The sequence below is a fragment of the Sinohyriopsis cumingii genome, chromosome 6, assembly GCF_028554795.1.
Source record: "Sinohyriopsis cumingii isolate HCF-2022 chromosome 6, ASM2855479v2, whole genome shotgun sequence".
NCBI lineage: Eukaryota > Metazoa > Mollusca > Bivalvia > Unionida > Unionidae > Sinohyriopsis > Sinohyriopsis cumingii.
The window spans coordinates 77,539,000-77,557,242 of NC_142966.1; the positions used below are offsets into that span (position 1 = coordinate 77,539,000).

General features: G+C 34.2%; 1 protein-coding gene across 2 annotated transcripts in view; it reads left to right on the forward strand.

The window, feature by feature from the left end:
• Nucleotides 1-642: 642 nt before the first annotated feature.
• The window catches only part of LOC149797267 (epithelial cell-transforming sequence 2 oncogene-like), a 110,845-nt gene continuing 93,244 nt past the window's right edge, over nucleotides 643-18,243 (forward strand). For both annotated transcript variants that reach the window (XR_016421790.1, XM_089961976.1), the window contains exons 1-4: nucleotides 643-699; nucleotides 7,842-8,119; nucleotides 11,133-11,168; nucleotides 13,773-14,012. Coding sequence is in view for 1 of the 2 variants with exons in the window: in XM_089961976.1 (XP_089818102.1) it covers nucleotides 7,892-8,119; nucleotides 11,133-11,168; nucleotides 13,773-14,012 (504 nt within the window). In the remaining variant the exon portion in view is untranslated. The remainder of the gene's footprint in view (nucleotides 700-7,841; nucleotides 8,120-11,132; nucleotides 11,169-13,772; nucleotides 14,013-18,243) is intronic.

Below are 18,243 nucleotides of genomic sequence, written 5' to 3' on the forward strand. Positions count from 1 at the left end.
CAGCGCAAGATTGTGGTCACTGGCTAGCCAGTAGACTTCATTAATGTAGATTTCATATTAAACTCTCTCTCTCTCTCTCTCTCTCTCTCTCTCTCTCTCATATGCACACACTGAAGCTATTGCAAGTATTGTTCATGTACATTTTAAGTTCTGTGTTGTGTGATTTTTCCCTTACTGTAATTATGTACTATGCAATGCTATGTTTGGTGCTTATTTTTGTTGTTGTTGTTTTTTTGTTTGTTTATGCATAGTTGGTATAAAACTAGCTAGAGCTTATGTTAAACTGGTGTTTTAGTTATGCCGAAGCAGGTAAAACTAGTCTATTCCAAAAGGTTAATAGTTTTTACAGGGATCCACCCCCACCCCACCCAATAATAACCAAGTGAGATTAATCTGCATATATATTTTAAAGATTGACGGCCCTCTTTTTTCAAGTCAAGGATGATACTATGCAATATTAACAAGCCGGAGTAAACGGAAACAGAACATTTTTCTGTGAAAGTTGTGCTATTAAAAAAAGAAAATAGTGCGAGGAATAACTCGGATATCGATAACAGCTAAGCCTGTAGGAGTTACCGATCTTAGAAGTAAAATGTCCCGTTGTCGTAGTGATTTTGATGCTACGCATGCTCAGTGGTGAAGCAGTAGTAAGAAAATGGCGACTCGCACCTGTTATGACAGTTATCTCTAGAAGAAATTGTAGGTGCTGACTTTTACATTATTTCAGAATAATTGCCCAATATAAAATCATTACTCAGTTTATTTAACTGACATTTTCTTATGTTACGGATACGACGATTTATCGCACATTGCTGTGTTTATAGTAGCAAATTGTGACGAACGACTGAGGGATGTCTTTCAAAAGAGGCTTTTCTTTTTTATTGTGTTTTTAAATTGGATTATTTTGAATTAGAAACTAATCATGTAATATCACAGAAGAGCACCACAACACGTGAGAAGCAATTCACTATACAACCCTGCACATCCTAATTACAATTTATTTTTCAAATTCCTGCGGTGTACAAGGAGTTGCCACCCTGCATACTAATAGGCTTCTAAACCACTCCTTTCTCATTTGTGAAAAGTAACTACAGTCTTGCACAGAATTATTAAATCTTTTCATGCTATGTAAATTTTAAATAATAATGTCCTTCTGGTCTTACAGGGTCAACCCTAATATTAACACGAAGCAAACGTTTTTCAAACTTGCACAGATTTGTCATCTCGCACACAAAAGATAAAAATTAAAATAGAAAATAAGTTATCCTTCTGTTCTTTCTTGATCTTTATGGTTTGTTTTAAACTTTTAAAAATGTATAAAAAGTGTCTTTAAAATGTCCATTGAAATTGGTGTTCAATAACTTGATTATTAATGTCTCACTCCCTGTTATGATGAAGTGACAGACTCCCAGTTCTTGAGAAAACACATCTCTGACTGACATTATTAGCAAAATACGGATCAGAACTGAGTGATACAGACAGAACAACAATCCTAATATGAACACGGAGCAAACGTTTTTCAAGTGCATCAAAAATGGTAATGTAATTAATACACAATCTTTCTCACAGGTGGTCATCTGGATGAAAGAATGTTAAAAACAGTATTGTGGAATATATCATTGTCATTTTTATGTATGCTTTGCTAAAATAACTAAGCTTTTAAATGTGCTGTGAGGTACAGTCAGAAATATTTGCATCACAAATGCAATTTGTAAAAAAGGAATTTTTTTAGAAGCAAAAAGTAATTTATATTTCTACCCTATATTAATTTTTTAGTGGTGATGAAATTCAAAATATGTAAATAAATGGTCTATAATGTACATTAAAAGTTATGGACATGTTTCTTGTTCCTGTTGAGTAACTTGATTGTTTTTTTGCATCATAAGTGTGATTCATCTTTAAAAAAAATATTTCTGCCCTATATTAATTTTTCTAGTGGTGATGAAAATCAAAATATGTGTGTAAATATGTGCTCTAAAATATACATTGAAAGTTAAGGACAGGTTTGTTGTTCATGTTGAGCAACGTTTATTTTTTGCATTATAAGTGTGATTCATGCTTAATAAAAATTATCTCTTTGTAGAAATAGAAAGTAATATATCTTAATGTGCTATCTTATGTTGTACAGTTTTCTTGAAATTCAAGAATTAATAAAACAGCATTAGATGAAATAAAGTGCATGTTTAAAACCACATAAATTTGTGCAATGATTTATTGTTCCTGTTGAGCAAACTGATAAATATTTGCCATAGTGGTGCATGTTATATGTTGCAAGTGTTTCGTTTTTGCTTTGCTTAACATCTGACATATGGTCATCAGCAATCTTTGGAACCTCAATACATGAACTAATCCATTTCCTTTTAGACAGACCACTTGTTTTGGTAGTTGGTATGGTTTCTGAAATGGGTTTTATTGTATTTCAAAAATGGTATAATTCTGGAATTTTATATATATATATAATGAGAGAGAAAGTGAGAGAGAGAGAGAGAGAGAAATATATATTTATATATGAAAATCTGTCAGGCTGGCTTTTCACCAGTAGATTTTTCTGATTGCCTTGTGTAAATTGCTCTAGCTGCCCCATAGATTGTTGTAATCAAAAGTATTCAGCAATTATATATATATATATATATATATATATATATATATATATATATATATATATATATATATATATATATATATATATATATATATAAAATTTCCTTTTCTTGATGGTGCCTTGCTGTCAGATTTCTTGATGGTGTCATGTTGTTCATCAGATTTGTACCAAATGGCTGTGCATGACCAGAATTCTGTATACATTTTTATGTTTATCTGAGTTTACATCATTATGAGTGACATTAGTATCAATCCATTGCTATTATAACATTTTGAGTGACATTAGTATTAATCCATTGCTATTATAACTTTTTGAGTGACATTAGTATTAATCCATTGCTATTATAACTTTTTGAGTGACATTAGTATTAATCCATTGCTATTATAACATTATGAGTGACATTAGTATTAATCCATTGCTATTACAACTTTATGAGTGACATTAGTATTAATCCATTGCTATTACAACTTTATGAGTGACATTAGTATTAATCCATTGCTATTATAACTTTATGAGTGACATTAGTATTAATCCATTGCTGTTATAATATTTTGAGTGACAGTAGTATTAATCCATTGCTATTATAACATTTTGAGTGACATTAGTATTAATCCATTGCTATTATAACATTATGAGTGACATTAGTATTAATCCATTGCTATTACAACTTTATGAGTGACATTAGTATTAATCCATTGCTATTACAACTTTATGAGTGACATTAGTATTAATCCATTGCTATTATAACTTTATGAGTGACATTAGTATTAATCCATTGCTATTACAACTTTATGAGTGACATTAGTATTAATCCATTGCTATTACAACTTTATGAGTGACATTAGTATTAATCCATTGCTATTATAACTTTATGAGTGACATTAGTATTAATCCATTGCTGTTATAATATTTTGAGTGACAGTAGTATTAATCCATTGCTATTATAACATTTTGAGTGACATTAGTATTAATCCATTGCTATTATAACATTTTGAGTGACATTAGTATTAATCCATTGCTATTATAACATTTTGAGTGACATTAGTATTAATCCATTGCTATTATAACATTATGAGTGTCAATAGTATCAATCCATTGCTATTATAACATTATGACTGACATTAGTAGTAATCCATTGCTATTTTAAAAAATCCTGTCTAAACTGTCAGCTTAATGCTAACTTTCCATGTGAGATTTATGTTTATCGATTACCCATCAAACCAAATATAGTATGCAACAACAACTCTGATTGGTTTGATTATTTGTATACATGTCATGTTCTTTTAGCTAAAGATAGCCAACAGAAACAGTGGTCATGTTCTCTTCAGTGAGCTCATATTTCTGCAACAGACCAGTCAGAATGCATATTACTAATTCATAGGCATTCAGTATGTTAAGCTGAAGGTGAAAGATACATCTACCATATGCTGTTGTGTTGGAAAAAAGATATACATTTACAAGTCCTGTTTCCATGAAGGGTTGGTTACATGGATTGTGATAACTTAATCAGATAATGATTTGCCAACTTGTGGATTAGTGTGATCTCTAGTGATAGAAATTACTAAATACTGTGAAACTATAGATTAAACAGAGATAATTCAAGCACTCTGCTGCAGGTTCCCAGGGGGATGGTTTAATGATCTAATGCTTACTGCTGGAAAAAATATTAAATTTGATTTTAATTTTTAATATGATAATTTTGTAATGTTTTAGTTGCTTGACAGGGTTTTTACATTGGGGAAAAGTGGTCCTCCAGCTTTAAAATTTAGTTGTTTCAGGCCCCCTGGCAATAGATTTTTTTTAACCTTGATACATATGTATCTAATAATTATATATAATTAGTTAATGTATGTCTTGGTGCAAACAAGGGGAATAACTCTATATGTGCTAAACAACAACATAAAAAGGATAGCAAACATTCATTTATTTACATTTATGAAGATTACTTTTGATATATATTCTACTATTTGTTATTCGAAAGTTTTTATACCTCAGAACAGGACAAATTTTGGGGTATATGTTAAATAGTTGGTAGCCCATATTTACATGGTTGTACAGAAGAGTTGGATTGCTTTAGTTGTAATATACTTTCTCTGGTGCTATTTTCCTTACTGGTGTATATCCAGACACAAACAGGCTGTTGGGTTTTTGAACATATGTTTACTGCCATGTGAGTTGGTTGAAGAGCTATGATAGCCAAGAAATACCTAAGTCAGTTACTGTAACTGGTTTTACATTTTTTTGTCTGCCACTTTTTATTCTCGTTGAACCTGACTCAGAGAGACCATCATTTCTGCCAACAAAATGTGATCTCAAGCCAGGTGGTCTTATTACATTGTATCGGTGGATTGTAAATGTTGTTTCTCAAGACAGCTGGTTTTTGATGGAAGTGGTTGTACAAGACAGATTTTAGTGTCTGTTTTTTAATTATTGGCTGTGGAGGAAAAAAGACCATAAAAGCTGCAATTCCAGAGTGTATGATCTGCTGATTTTGTTATCGATTCATGTATTAGTTCAACAGCAGCTTGATTAATAGGTGTTTGATATAGAGAGGGATTAATATAAATGATAGAGTACAGTAAAACCTGTCTTCTGAGACCACTGCTATGAAAGACCACCTGTCCTGAGAAACCAGGTTCTCCTTGCATGTATTTATTGGTTATATAGTGTTATTACATGTCATGAGAGACCACCTGTCTTGAGAGACCATTAGTTTGTTTAGCAGAAGGGGTGTTCTTTCAAGACAGGTTCTACTGTATTTGGAAAGATTTGATGCAGTGTATTGGTAGAAGAGGGAATAAACTCACAGTGTAAACATATTAGTCCATACAACATAATTCTTAGTTGCAAGTTGCCTGAACTATAGAATTTGTGCAAGGTGGAGTGGCCACCATTTAATTTGCCACTGTTACATTTGTTTGCCATCACAGACACTAATGTTTGATGGTTCTCTCCACCATGTTATATTATTGTTTGACATTACTGGCCATGACAGAGGGCAATTGTTGTAGCAGCAGTTTAGTGATGCATGGTCTTTGCTCATGCATGAACAGTTTTAATAGATCACCGGCCACTGGACTGATATGTGGTTGATTCTGAGAGGGAATGCCATTCAATGGCCACTGGACGGATATGTGGTTGATTCTGAGAGGAAATGCCATTCAGTGGCCACTGGACTGATATGTGGTTGATTCTGAGGGGGACTGCCATTCAATGGCCACTGGACTGATATGTGGTTGATTCTGAGGGGGACTGCCATTCAGTGGCCACTGGACTGGTATGTGGTTGATTCTGAAAGGGAATGCCATTCAATGGCCACTGGACTGATATGTGGTTGATTCTGAGCGGGAATGCCATTCAATGGCCACTGGACTGATATGTGGTTGGTTCTGAGAGGGAATGCCATTCAGTAGCCACTGGACTGATATGTGATTGATTCTGAGAGGGAATGCCATTCAGTGGCCACTGGACTGATATGTTGTTGATTCTGAGAGGGAATGCCATTCAGTGGCCACTGGACTGATATGTAGTTGATTCTGAGAGGGAATGCCATTCAGTGGCCACTGGACTGATATGTAGTTGATTCTGAGAGGGAATGCTATTCAACGGCCACTGGACTGATATTTGGTTGATTCTGACAGGGAATGTCATTCAACGGCCACTGGACTGATATATGTGGTTGATTCTGAGAGGGACTGCTATTCAACGGCCACTGGACTGATATGTGGTTGATTCTGAGAGGGACTGCTATTCAGTGGCCACTGGACTGATATGTGGTTCGATTTTGAGAGGGATTGCTATTCAGTGGCCACTGGACTGATATGTGGTTGATTCTGAGAGGGAATGCTATTCAATGGCCACTGGACTGATATTTGGTTGATTCTGAGATGGATTGCCATTCAATGGCCACTGGACTGATATGTGGTTGATTCTGAGAGGGATTGCTATTCAGTAGCCACTGGACTGATATGTGGTTGATTTTGAGAGGGTTTGCTATTCAGTATTTTCTGGATTGATATGTGTTTGATTCTCAGAGGGATTGCTGTTCGTTATGGATTGTTTGAAAAGATGTCCAAATACAAAAGTAAATTCAGATAATTTGTTTTCTTAGCTGGGAGCCTCTTAAAATGCAAATTGTTATGGGTCAGATCATCTACCTTTGAATTGGCGTCCATATAATTGTTCTGAGCAACGGCACATAATATCAATAAATCAGGGCTCAGAATTTAAAAAATTTCAGTACTAGCAGCATTTTGATGCTCGTAATATTTTTAACTAGCAAAAATAAGGTATTTTCAGTGTTCACTACCACATTTCATATTTTGAGAAATATTATTGGTAAATATCGTTAGCAGCAAACTTTTAGCTCATTTTGTTTCAGTGAGTAATTTCAGAATTGTAACTTGCTAAATCTTAGCTTAGTTTAGTCATTTTCAAGCCCTGATAAATTAATAAGAAATAAAATAACTTGTTAGTACATCAGTGAACTTGTAAATACATAATTATACATGTATATACGTAAATGAAATGTTTTATTATTTGTCGACATACTTGAAAGCAAAGTTAGGCATTGGTTACATAGTATTTGGTTTGCTGCTTTTTTGTGTTTTCACAAAAATGAGTGAAGTCAGAAAATAACCTTGACCTTACAGTTACAGCGTTGAATTCCATAACATATCATTGTCCCGTATGTTTCTGACCTACATAATTGTATTTTAAATCTGAATCTTCAATAACACGATGTTTAGACTTTGCTTTCTATGAATTGTATAGCTTCTTGAGTATATTTGCCCAATGGTTTCTGAAAACAGAAAATCTGATAAAGTGGTATTTCCTGGACACAGGAATGTCAGCCTTTATTTTCCCATGGGAGAGTCACTTAGGGTTTCAGGCTGATTTTTTAAGAAATCTATATTTATGCGAGAGTTAAAATATTCATTTCACTGATTCTATTCTTAAAATCACAAAGCGCTATTTACATACTTTTGTTAAAGTTTCAAAGCACATTTTTTGGGTCATCAAAGGATAACTTGTGGAAAACAGGAAGTGATAGTTGCTAAATGACATATGAATTTTACTATAACTTAAAGTTTGCTGTGTGTCCTGCTTGAAGAAATACACATAGTTATGAGTGACGGCAGTATTGGCAACAGTTTAATAAAGTTTTTCAAAAGGTGAGAATTATTACATATTAGCAGTTGAGTCTTAGTGTTCAGCACTAACCTTGTGTATATTTCAGGCAAGTAATTCAAGCAAGTGTTGTGGCAATATTAACTAAAAACTTCCATCATGTCGATGGCTGTTTTGGATCAGAACATGGAGACCAGACATCCGACTGGCAGGAAGATGAAGTCTGACAAACTGTCCATTCTGACACACAATGACACGAAGATCCTGGGCCGAGTGACCAGCATGCGGAAAGAAAAGGTTACCCAGTCCCAGCGATTTGACACATTGAAGATGAAGACCTCCAACAGTGCCTGGACACCAATGACCAACAGGCCGTCCAATGAACAGGTGATGGAAGAGCAGTATTTCATTTGAAATCTATTATATATATATTTATTTAGTGCATATATATATATATATATATATATATATATATATATATATATATATATATATATATATATATATATACCATGTCAATAAAAATGTAAAGCACAAATTTAAATCAATACATATATAACATTAGGTACAGGTGATCTTTTTATAGTGGGTGCTTATTTTTGTGACCCTTTGAAGTCATAATACAGTGTTGTAACAAGGTCCCAAGACTGTTCTCATGTCTTCTTGATTTGGGGGCCACACAGAATTTCAAAGGGACAAAGGGAGATGCTGGAAAATATTTGAGGCACTATAGTTCAGTAATGGTATAGAAAAAAAGAAAAGAAGTCATCCCACCTGTTTTCACAGTTTTGGGATTGTAACCTGATCATCTGCAATGCAATATCATCTTTTCTGTGAAAGCTTACATTATTGAAATAAACTGCTTGTGTAAGTCTTAAGAACATTGATATGTTTGAAAATCTGGTTTGGCTGAGAAGAGCTGCACTTTGGAAATAGCTTCCATTCTTGATCTTGTTGTCATTGAGCATTAGTCTTTACCCATCTACATGTACAGGGGCAGATAAATCTTGCTGCCATTGAGTATTGGTCTTTACCCATCTACATGTACAGGGGCAGATAAATCTTGCTGCCATTGAGCATTAGTCTTTACCCATCTACATGTACAGGGGCAGATAAATCTTGCTGCCATTGAGCATTAGTCTTTACCCATCTACATGTACAGGGGCAGATAAATCTTGCTGCCATTGAGCATTAGTCTTTACCCATCTACATGTACAGGGGCAGATAAATGTGCATTATAAAACTAGATTGGGAAGTTTGTTTGACCAGCAAAGCTATCTGGATGCTGTAAATTTTTTATAGTTTCATTTACACTATAATTCAGCTTTTGGCATGTCACATGCATTCCTCAGTATTGAAAACAATTATTAAATGAAGAGTTACTTGGTTTAGACTTCATGGAATAATATCATAATCACATCTAATATGAAATTAAAATAAAATTTGTTCTTTTGTGTTTTGTTTTGTGTAATGGAACTTTATCCAATGAATAAAATAATGTAAGAGATACTGTATATATTAATAAAGGGGGCAGGTATGTAGAGTTAAGAATTTACTCCGTCATACAACTTTTCATAAAGAAAATGAAAGAAACTTTGACAGCCTTTGCAAATTGTTTTCAAAGTAAAACATAAATTGAATAACAGAGAAATATTATGGGAATTCAAAATCCAGCTGTCAAGCAATTAGCTAAGGGGTCATTAAGTAAATGTCTATTTCAGGCATTGTGAGCCATGTTAAAATCACCTATCAATTATTTATTGAATGTAAATTCATCATCACAGAGGATATGTTGGTTAGCACCTGTGCTAGGAATGAAATAGTACTCATTTGATGTCATAATGTTATGATTCGTATCAATTTATTTATAAAATGCTGATACTTTCATGAAAATTAGAGCCTAATAATAGGATGTGTACAAGAATACACATTATGACATACATTATAGTATTTGATTGAGCTTCATCCAGATCACAATCCATAATCTATATTAGAACAGAAAAATGTGACATAACTTTTAATATGAACATAGTCAAACACTAGGGATGCTAGTTTGAGCTGTTTCATCTCAGTCATATCACTGGTACAATGTAAATTCCACATAAATTTTATTGTATCCATTTTTACTAATATGTCACACCAAAGTCATTTCTTTCATTTTAATCAAACTGAATTACAATGAAAAATATTCCTAATCAGCAGAACAGTAGAGAGTGACTTTTTTTTGTTTAATTTTTTTTAATTCTTTATCCGAGAGGGAAAAGAAGAGTAAAATTTATTGGTTGTAGTGTTAATCTGACCAGTGACTGTTTTGCTTTGCTGATTCTAGCAAGCTGTGTGTATGCAAATAAAGTATGGGGTTCAGTTGCCTATATTGAATAAAATGTTGAGGCTCATTTATGATTGCCACACATGAAATTATTGGTGAGACCTGGCATTACTGTTCTCAGCTTTAGTGGGCAAAAATTTAATTCAGAGCCCACTATTATTGACCTTACATCAAAGTAAGCTCACTGCTGATAAAGTACATGTTGGCCAGATTACCTGGTCAGGTACAAGCTTTTTGAGCAACACTGTTGTCTGTAACTAAAATTTGGTTGTCCAGGTCTGCAAGCCACATATTAAGAATCATATTATAGTGATGGGTGCTGTAATGAAGGACAACTGTAATCAGGGATTTATTTAGGGTTTTGCTGCCCTTTGGTTCATTCAGAAGTGTCACCTCTGTGCAGTAACAGTGAGGGGAGGGGCTACAACTTTTTATTAGTGTTTTATTTGCTGCATATTTTTTATTCACTTCAACATTTCTTTTCTTTTCCATTTTTCCACCTCATAAAATTTTCCTATATTGGCTTGGGCCTTGTTGGCATGTGGAAATATGTTACTGACTAATGTGAAATTCGGATTATTCAGTCTCACAATTATGTTACATGAATGTGAATACTGCATGCATTTTGGAAGTGGCTTTATGTGTAAGATAATCTGAATAGTTGGTTGTAGTGTAGAAGATCTTGGAGCTGGTCATACAAGAAAATAGGTCAAGGTTAATAGCTGCTGTATTCTTGGTGCATAAGATTTTCTAAAACAGACACTGCCATATTGAAAAACATATCCAATTAAAGGAATATTTTTGTCTCTAATTTTACTGTAAGAAATGTTGTATGAATAGGTTCTGATCATTCCAAACACTTTGATAAGTTGTTTCATTTGGTCTATATTTAAAGCTCTGCTGAAAAGCCAGAATTGACCAAATGTCTGTGATGTAAGATGGTGAAATTGTTATGCTCCCCTCCTCTATGCCAAATAAATGTAGATGAAAAAGTCGGAGTCCAAGTTGAAGTAGGATTGGAAATCCACCAAAATATAAAGTACCTCATAGTTCTTCATTTCATCTTTCCAGATTTTCAGTGAAAGAACAGATCTGGTCAGTCATTGGGTGAGTATCAGGTAGAATAGAATAATTAGGATGTTTGTTTGGGTCTTAAATACATGAATAATACACAAGTATACAAATACATGAATAGTACACAAGTATATAAATACATGAATAGTACACAAGTACATGTATACAAATACATGAATAGTACACAAGTACACAATACATGATAGTGCCCAAGTATGCAACTATATGAATAGTAAACCAATACATAAATACATGAATGGTACCCAGGTACACACATACATGAATAGTGCACAAGTACACAAATACATGAATAGTATAAATGTACACAAATACTGGAATAGTAAACAAATATACAAAACATGAATAATACCCAAGTACACACATACATGAATAGTATGCAAATACATACATACATACATACATACATACATACATACATACATACATACGTACGTACATACATACATACATACATACATACATCTTTTGGGGTTTGTTTACAATTTAGCTAATTTACCTTCATTAGTGGCTTCTGAATGTAAAGAACTTGAAAGTGATGACACGTAAAAAGTAACATCGAAACAAAATGCTACATATTATCTTTGATGGAGATTTCAGTACAGTTCTAACTGAGAATTTTTTCCTCTTGAGACAGAATATTTAGCTTTTTGTGAAAGTTAATGAATCGTTCTGGATCAAAAAGCTAAATACTCTGTCTCAAAAGGTCTCAGTGTTAATTATTTTGAAAGTTCCAGTGAAAGTTATACATGGCATATGTTTCTGTGTTGACATTAGATGAGGGTGAATTAACTGAAGTATACTGAAACTCAGAATTATTTCAAAATCTATACACATGACTACTTGTTTTTATGAATTGGGTATGTTTCAATTTCTCAAGAATATTTCATATGGTTTCAGTATTTGGCAGTGAAAAAAGTCTCTTTTTGCCAGTCCTTGCAAGGGACTCTTGTTTCATTTGCCACATGTTTGTGCTTCTTTCATGTATGGACTTGGCAGATCATGTATATACATGCAAAACTTGTTTACTCTTCATTTAAAAATGCCTGTGTCCATCCTGCTTTCAGTAGGGGAATCTTGAATTGGCTCTGGTCTTCCATCCATCTGTACATCTGGCTGGGAAAGCTTGTTAGCATGATTACACATAAAAGCAATTACTTGACCCAGACAAATGCAATTTAGTAAACTTGTTTCTGTATGCATTTAAAATATAATGTCCAGTCTCCCATTTTGTCAATTACTGTGACATCAGTCCTTTTTCATTAAATAAAGCATTGCACAAGTCATTCATTAACGGAATATAAATTCTTTTTTATTTACAAAAATATGTGTAGTTAGAGTTGTTTAACCACTAATTGCTTGCCCCCACCCCACCAAAAATAAACATATTTTGTTGTTATTAATGAAGTCAAAGCCTGGCTGTATTACAAGAAAATAATGTTTGACCCAAGTGTACCAGCTGCAAACATTTGGTTTGTGATTTGTTTGCCTACTACAAAACCAGCTTTGCCTATGTTACATGGCTGAAAGGGCAGCTGTGTTGGCTGCATCAGCTGCTAGGGGGTATGCAAACTTCACACCAGTGAGATGTGATGACCAGCTGAAGCATTGTGTCAACAAGAACTTTTCCCTCTGATGAATTACAAGGATATATTTGGGTGTCTGGATGATCAGATTTTGAAGAAAAGGTATAACATTGAATGGAAGTATCTGAATCAAATGGCCCAGGTCCAGTAACTGTAAATCTGACCGTATTTATGACAGAAATAAATATTCTGTTGAAAAGAGAAGAAAAAGTAGAAATAATAACATATGTTAAGAAGATACTTGAATAAAATACAAAAATTATTGATAAGATTTACATTTGGCTTTAACATGTTGGAGATTTACTCAGACTGTCCACTGGGTTAGAAATTAGATATCACTGAATGAAATGAGTAAGCTTTGTACATTTTTATATCCTTGATGCTTTTCACTTTTAAATTGGTAGGGGCAGGGGTACAAGCTGCCAGTGAGGAGGGCAGAAACTAGAGCCTAGATGAATTGAGTTTTGTGTCCAGTAAATTATCTTTCTGACATCAGCATCTTTACGAATTCTCTGGACTTTTTCTTTGCTTGGGAGGCGGGGGCCTGCTTTGCAAGAACACAAATCTAGAACTGCCATTAACTTTATTCACATTTTCTTTTGACACTAGTTGGCAGAGAAAGTTTGCTGGTAAAGCTGACATTTATTTTGAAACATTTGCTAATAAATGCATTTATAGGAATAGCTATTTTAACATTTTCTAGGTTGTTTTTGTTGTTGTTGTAGGGTTTAATGCCATTTTTTAGTACAAGATAGGCTATACATGGTGGCCCATATAAATGGTGGAGGAACCCGGGAAAACCCTGGAAAGAACCACTGACCCACGAGAAACTACCGGCAAGCTTTCTTACATACAATCTGTCACTCATCTGAAATTGATATTTACCCATATTGCATCAGTGAATGTTAATAATCTGCATGCTGTTTTATCAGGAAACATTAAATATTCCCAGAGGTCAACTGGTCAAGGTCAAGCTTGCTAAGGCATTACATTAATTTAAAACATTACCTTTATAATTTTTTTCAAATTTCAGTTTGATCTTTGGTCCAACTCCCAGAGAAAAAGATTCTTGGATAAGATTTTCTGTCACTGCTCAAAGTCCCAGTATGGATTTGTGCAGGAATGGTTTGAGAACAATGTGCCATTTCAACATCTAGACTTCACGCGTGTCCTTCCACGATTTCTCTCCTTGTACATCTTTTCCTTTCTGGAGCCAATCGGTCTTTGTCAGGCTGCACAGGTCTGCTGGAACTGGAAATTTCTTACTGAACAGGTACCATTCTTTCATATTGTTTTCCTCAAAATTTGCAGATATCAGGATATGGGTAAACTTTTTCTTGCATTGACATCGCTGATGTTAACAAATTACAATATTAGGAATTTATGTTGGTACAGTGTTACCCCACTATAACACGGTAATTGTGAGCCATAGAACCTGACCGTGTTATAAGCAATCATATGCATGTACCCCAAATGATGCATGTACCCCAAAAAATTGCGGTGGAGGGTAGGTAATAAATGCAGGCAGTAAAATACATGCTTCATTGGCACAGTTACCATCTTAAATTGATGAATATTAAATGAGAAATATACCTGTAGTGAAAACAGAGAGGGCATATTTTACTTTATTTAGAGAACCACGAGTTGGTGCATATATATGAATACTGTTTATATATACATGTCTAATGTATAGCATGAATAGAGTATCAACACCATGTACTCACCTGCGAATTTCATCATATACATTGAATTCACAATACAAGTGATTCCATAGAAAATATGCACACACAGATTTAAAATATTCAGTAATTTTGTCACAGGTCATATTGGTCTGAATTCAGTGGAAAAACATAGCACAATCACGTAATGAATGACAAAACACATTTACTTTTCAGTATGTCCCAAGTCAGTAAAAGTTAGTCTATGTTTTAAGCCATCATAGGTAATGTTTGTAAACATAAACTTTTTCCCTGCAAAAAGGAAACTTTCAAGGCACAGTTAACATGTTCCAGTCATGTTAGAAAATGTAAAAATCCATCAGATTCCATTACTTTTATTTAAGTTTGGTACTGACTTCCTTTAAAGAAAAGGTTTTTGCTTTTATTGAAGATTGTAGTCTGCTTTCTTTGATGAAAAGTGCATCCATTATTGAAGTCACAGCTAAAGGACAGCATTGGAGAACCAAACAAAATGTCCATTGTGGCGGCAACATAAAATAACTGTATTGCTTGATTGAGACTGATTTTTTTCCATTTGCTGAATATGTTTTTATCACAGGAGCTCGTATCGTTGCTTACATTTGACCTGTCATACATGTACTATATAATAACTACAAGGGAGGACACTTGTCTCCTTGCTCTCACAACCTGTTCAAGAATAAATGCTGATATTTCAAGCTACGCTTTGCGTAGTTTAATAAGTTTGGTACCGATATTTAGCTCAGGCATTCGATTGTGTATCACTATCAGAAGTTTGACTTACAATCATACCTTTAAGGAACGCCAAATCATTTTCCCAAATCAACATGGCTCTAATCGCGCCCACTTAATATGCAAGAACAACGCCCTGAATGGAATACTATCTTCTCATTGGCCAACTGAAAATAAGTTATAAATAATTATGGAACATCATTTTCAGGAGATTTAGGAGTTATTTTACACATGGTGTTAAATGCTGACACTGGACATAAGGAGATCCCGTGATTTTTGTAAGTGGAATAATTAAGTCTCTATCATCAAAATGAATCATGGATCATTGATGATTTTCAACCATGTTATTGGAATTTCAAGCACTTAAAGCATGGAGTTGTGATTCTAGTGAGTTGTTTATTAGGATTAAAAGAAGATTCTGTCCTCAGAACCAAGTTAGATTTGCTGGCCATAAGAAATAAGGCTATGTGAAACAAATGCCACATGGTAGTATTGAATAGAACTGTTCAATCAGAAAACTGAAACCATTACTGTAGTATCTGAGGAATTATATCCTGTAGTATCCAGGGAATTATATTGTGTAGTATCCAAGGAATTATATCCTGTAGTATCCAAGGAATTATATCCTGCAGTATCCAAGGAATTATGTCGAGCTTGCTTAGAAGAATGTGGATGTAATCTGGCAATTACTATGCTTACTAAACCCAGTTGAAAAGATTCTACACTTTACTAAACCCAGTTGAAAAGTTTCTACACCATATTAAACCCAGTTGAAAAGATTCTACACCAAACTGAATCCAGTTGAAAAGATTCTACACCATACTAAATCCAGTTGAAAAGATTCTACACCATACTGAACCCAGTTGAAAAGATTCTACACATACTAAACCCAGTTGAAAAGATTCTACACCATACTAAACCCAGTTGAAAAGATTCTACACTTTACTAAACCCAGTTGAAAAGATTCTACATCATATTAAACCCAGTTGAAAAGATTCTACACCAAACTGAATCCAGTTGAAAAGATTCTACACCATACTAAATCCAGTTGAAAAGATTCTACACCATACTAAATCCAGTTGAAAAGATTCTACACCATACTAAACCCAGTTGAAAAGATTCTACACTTTACTAAACCCAGTTGAAAAGATTCTACACCATATTAAACCCAGTTGAAAAGATTCTACACCAAACTGAATCCAGTTGAAAAGATTCTACACCATACTAAATCCAGTTGAAAAGATTCTACACCAAACTGAACCCAGTTGAAAAGATTCTACACCATACTGAACCCAATTGAAAAGATTCTACACCATACTGAATCCAGTTGAAAAGATTCTACACCAAACTGAACCCAGTTGAAAAGATTCTACACCATACTGAATCCAGTTGAAAAGATTCTACACCATATTAAATCCAGTTGAAAAGATTCTACACCATACTTATCCCAGTTGAAAAGATTCTACACCAAACTGAACCCAGTTGAAAAGATTCTACACCATACTGAACCCAGTTGAAAAGATTCTACACCATACTGAACCCAGTTGAAAAGATTCTACACCATATTAAACCCAGTTGAAAAGATTCTGCACATACTAAACCCAGTTGAAAAGATTCTACACCATACTGAATCAAGTTGAAAAGATTCTACACCATACTGAACCCAGTTGAAAAGATTCTACACCAAACTGAACCCAATTGAAAAGATTCTACACCATACTGAACCCAGTTGAAAAGATTCTACACCAAACTGAACCCAGTTGAAAAGATTCTACACCATATTAAACCCAGTTGAAAAGATTCTGCACATACTAAACCCAGTTGAAAAGATTCTACACCATACTGAACCCAGTTGAAAAGATTCTACACCATATTAAACCCAGTTGAAAAGATTCTACACCATACTGAACCCAGTTGAAAAGATTCTACACCATATTAAACCCAGTTGAAAAGATTCTGCACATACTAAACCCAGTTGAAAAGATTCTACACCATACTTAACCCAGTTGAAAAGATTCTACACCATACTGAACCCAGTTGAAAAGATTCTGCACATACTAAACCCAGTTGAAAAGATTTTACACCATACTGAACCCAGTTGAAAAGATTCTACACCATATTAAACCCAGTTGAAAAGATTCTACACCATACTGAACCCAGTTGAAAAGATTCTACACCATACTGAACCCAGTTGAAAAGATTCTACACCATATTAAACCCAGTTGAAAAGATTCTACACCATACTGAACCCAGTTGAAAAGATTCTACACCATACTGAACCCAGTTGAAAAGATTCTACACATACTAAACCCAGTTGAAAAGATTCTACACCATATTAAACCCAGTTGAAAAGATTCTGCACATACTAAACCCAGTTGAAAAGATTCTACACCATACTTAACCCAGTTGAAAAGATTCTACACCATACTGAACCCAGTTGAAAAGATTCTACACCATATTAAACCCAGTTGAAAAGATTCTGCACATACTAAACCCAGTTGAAAAGATTCTACACCATACTTAACCCAGTTGAAAAGATTCTACACCATACTGAACCCAGTTGAAAAGATTCTGCACCATACTGAACCCAGTTGAAAAGATTCTACACATACTAAACCCAGTTGAAAAGATTCTACACCATACTTAACCCAGTTGAAAAGATTTTACACCATACTGAACCCAGTTGAAAAGATTCTACACCATACTGAACCCAGTTGAAAAGATTCTACACCATACTGAACCCAGTTGAAAAGATTCTACACCATACTTAACCCAGTTGAAAAGATTCTACATCATACTGAACCCAGTTGAAAAGATTCTACACATACTAAACCCAGTTGAAAAGATTCTACACCATATTAAACCCAGTTGAAAAGATTCTGCACATACTAAACCCAGTTGAAAAGATTCTACACCATACTGAACCCAGTTGAAAAGATTTTACACCATACTGAACCCAGTTGAAAAGATTCTACACCATACTGAACCCAGTTGAAAAGATTCTACACCATACTGAACCCAGTTGAAAAGATTCTACACCATACTTAACCCAGTTGAAAAGATTCTACACCATGC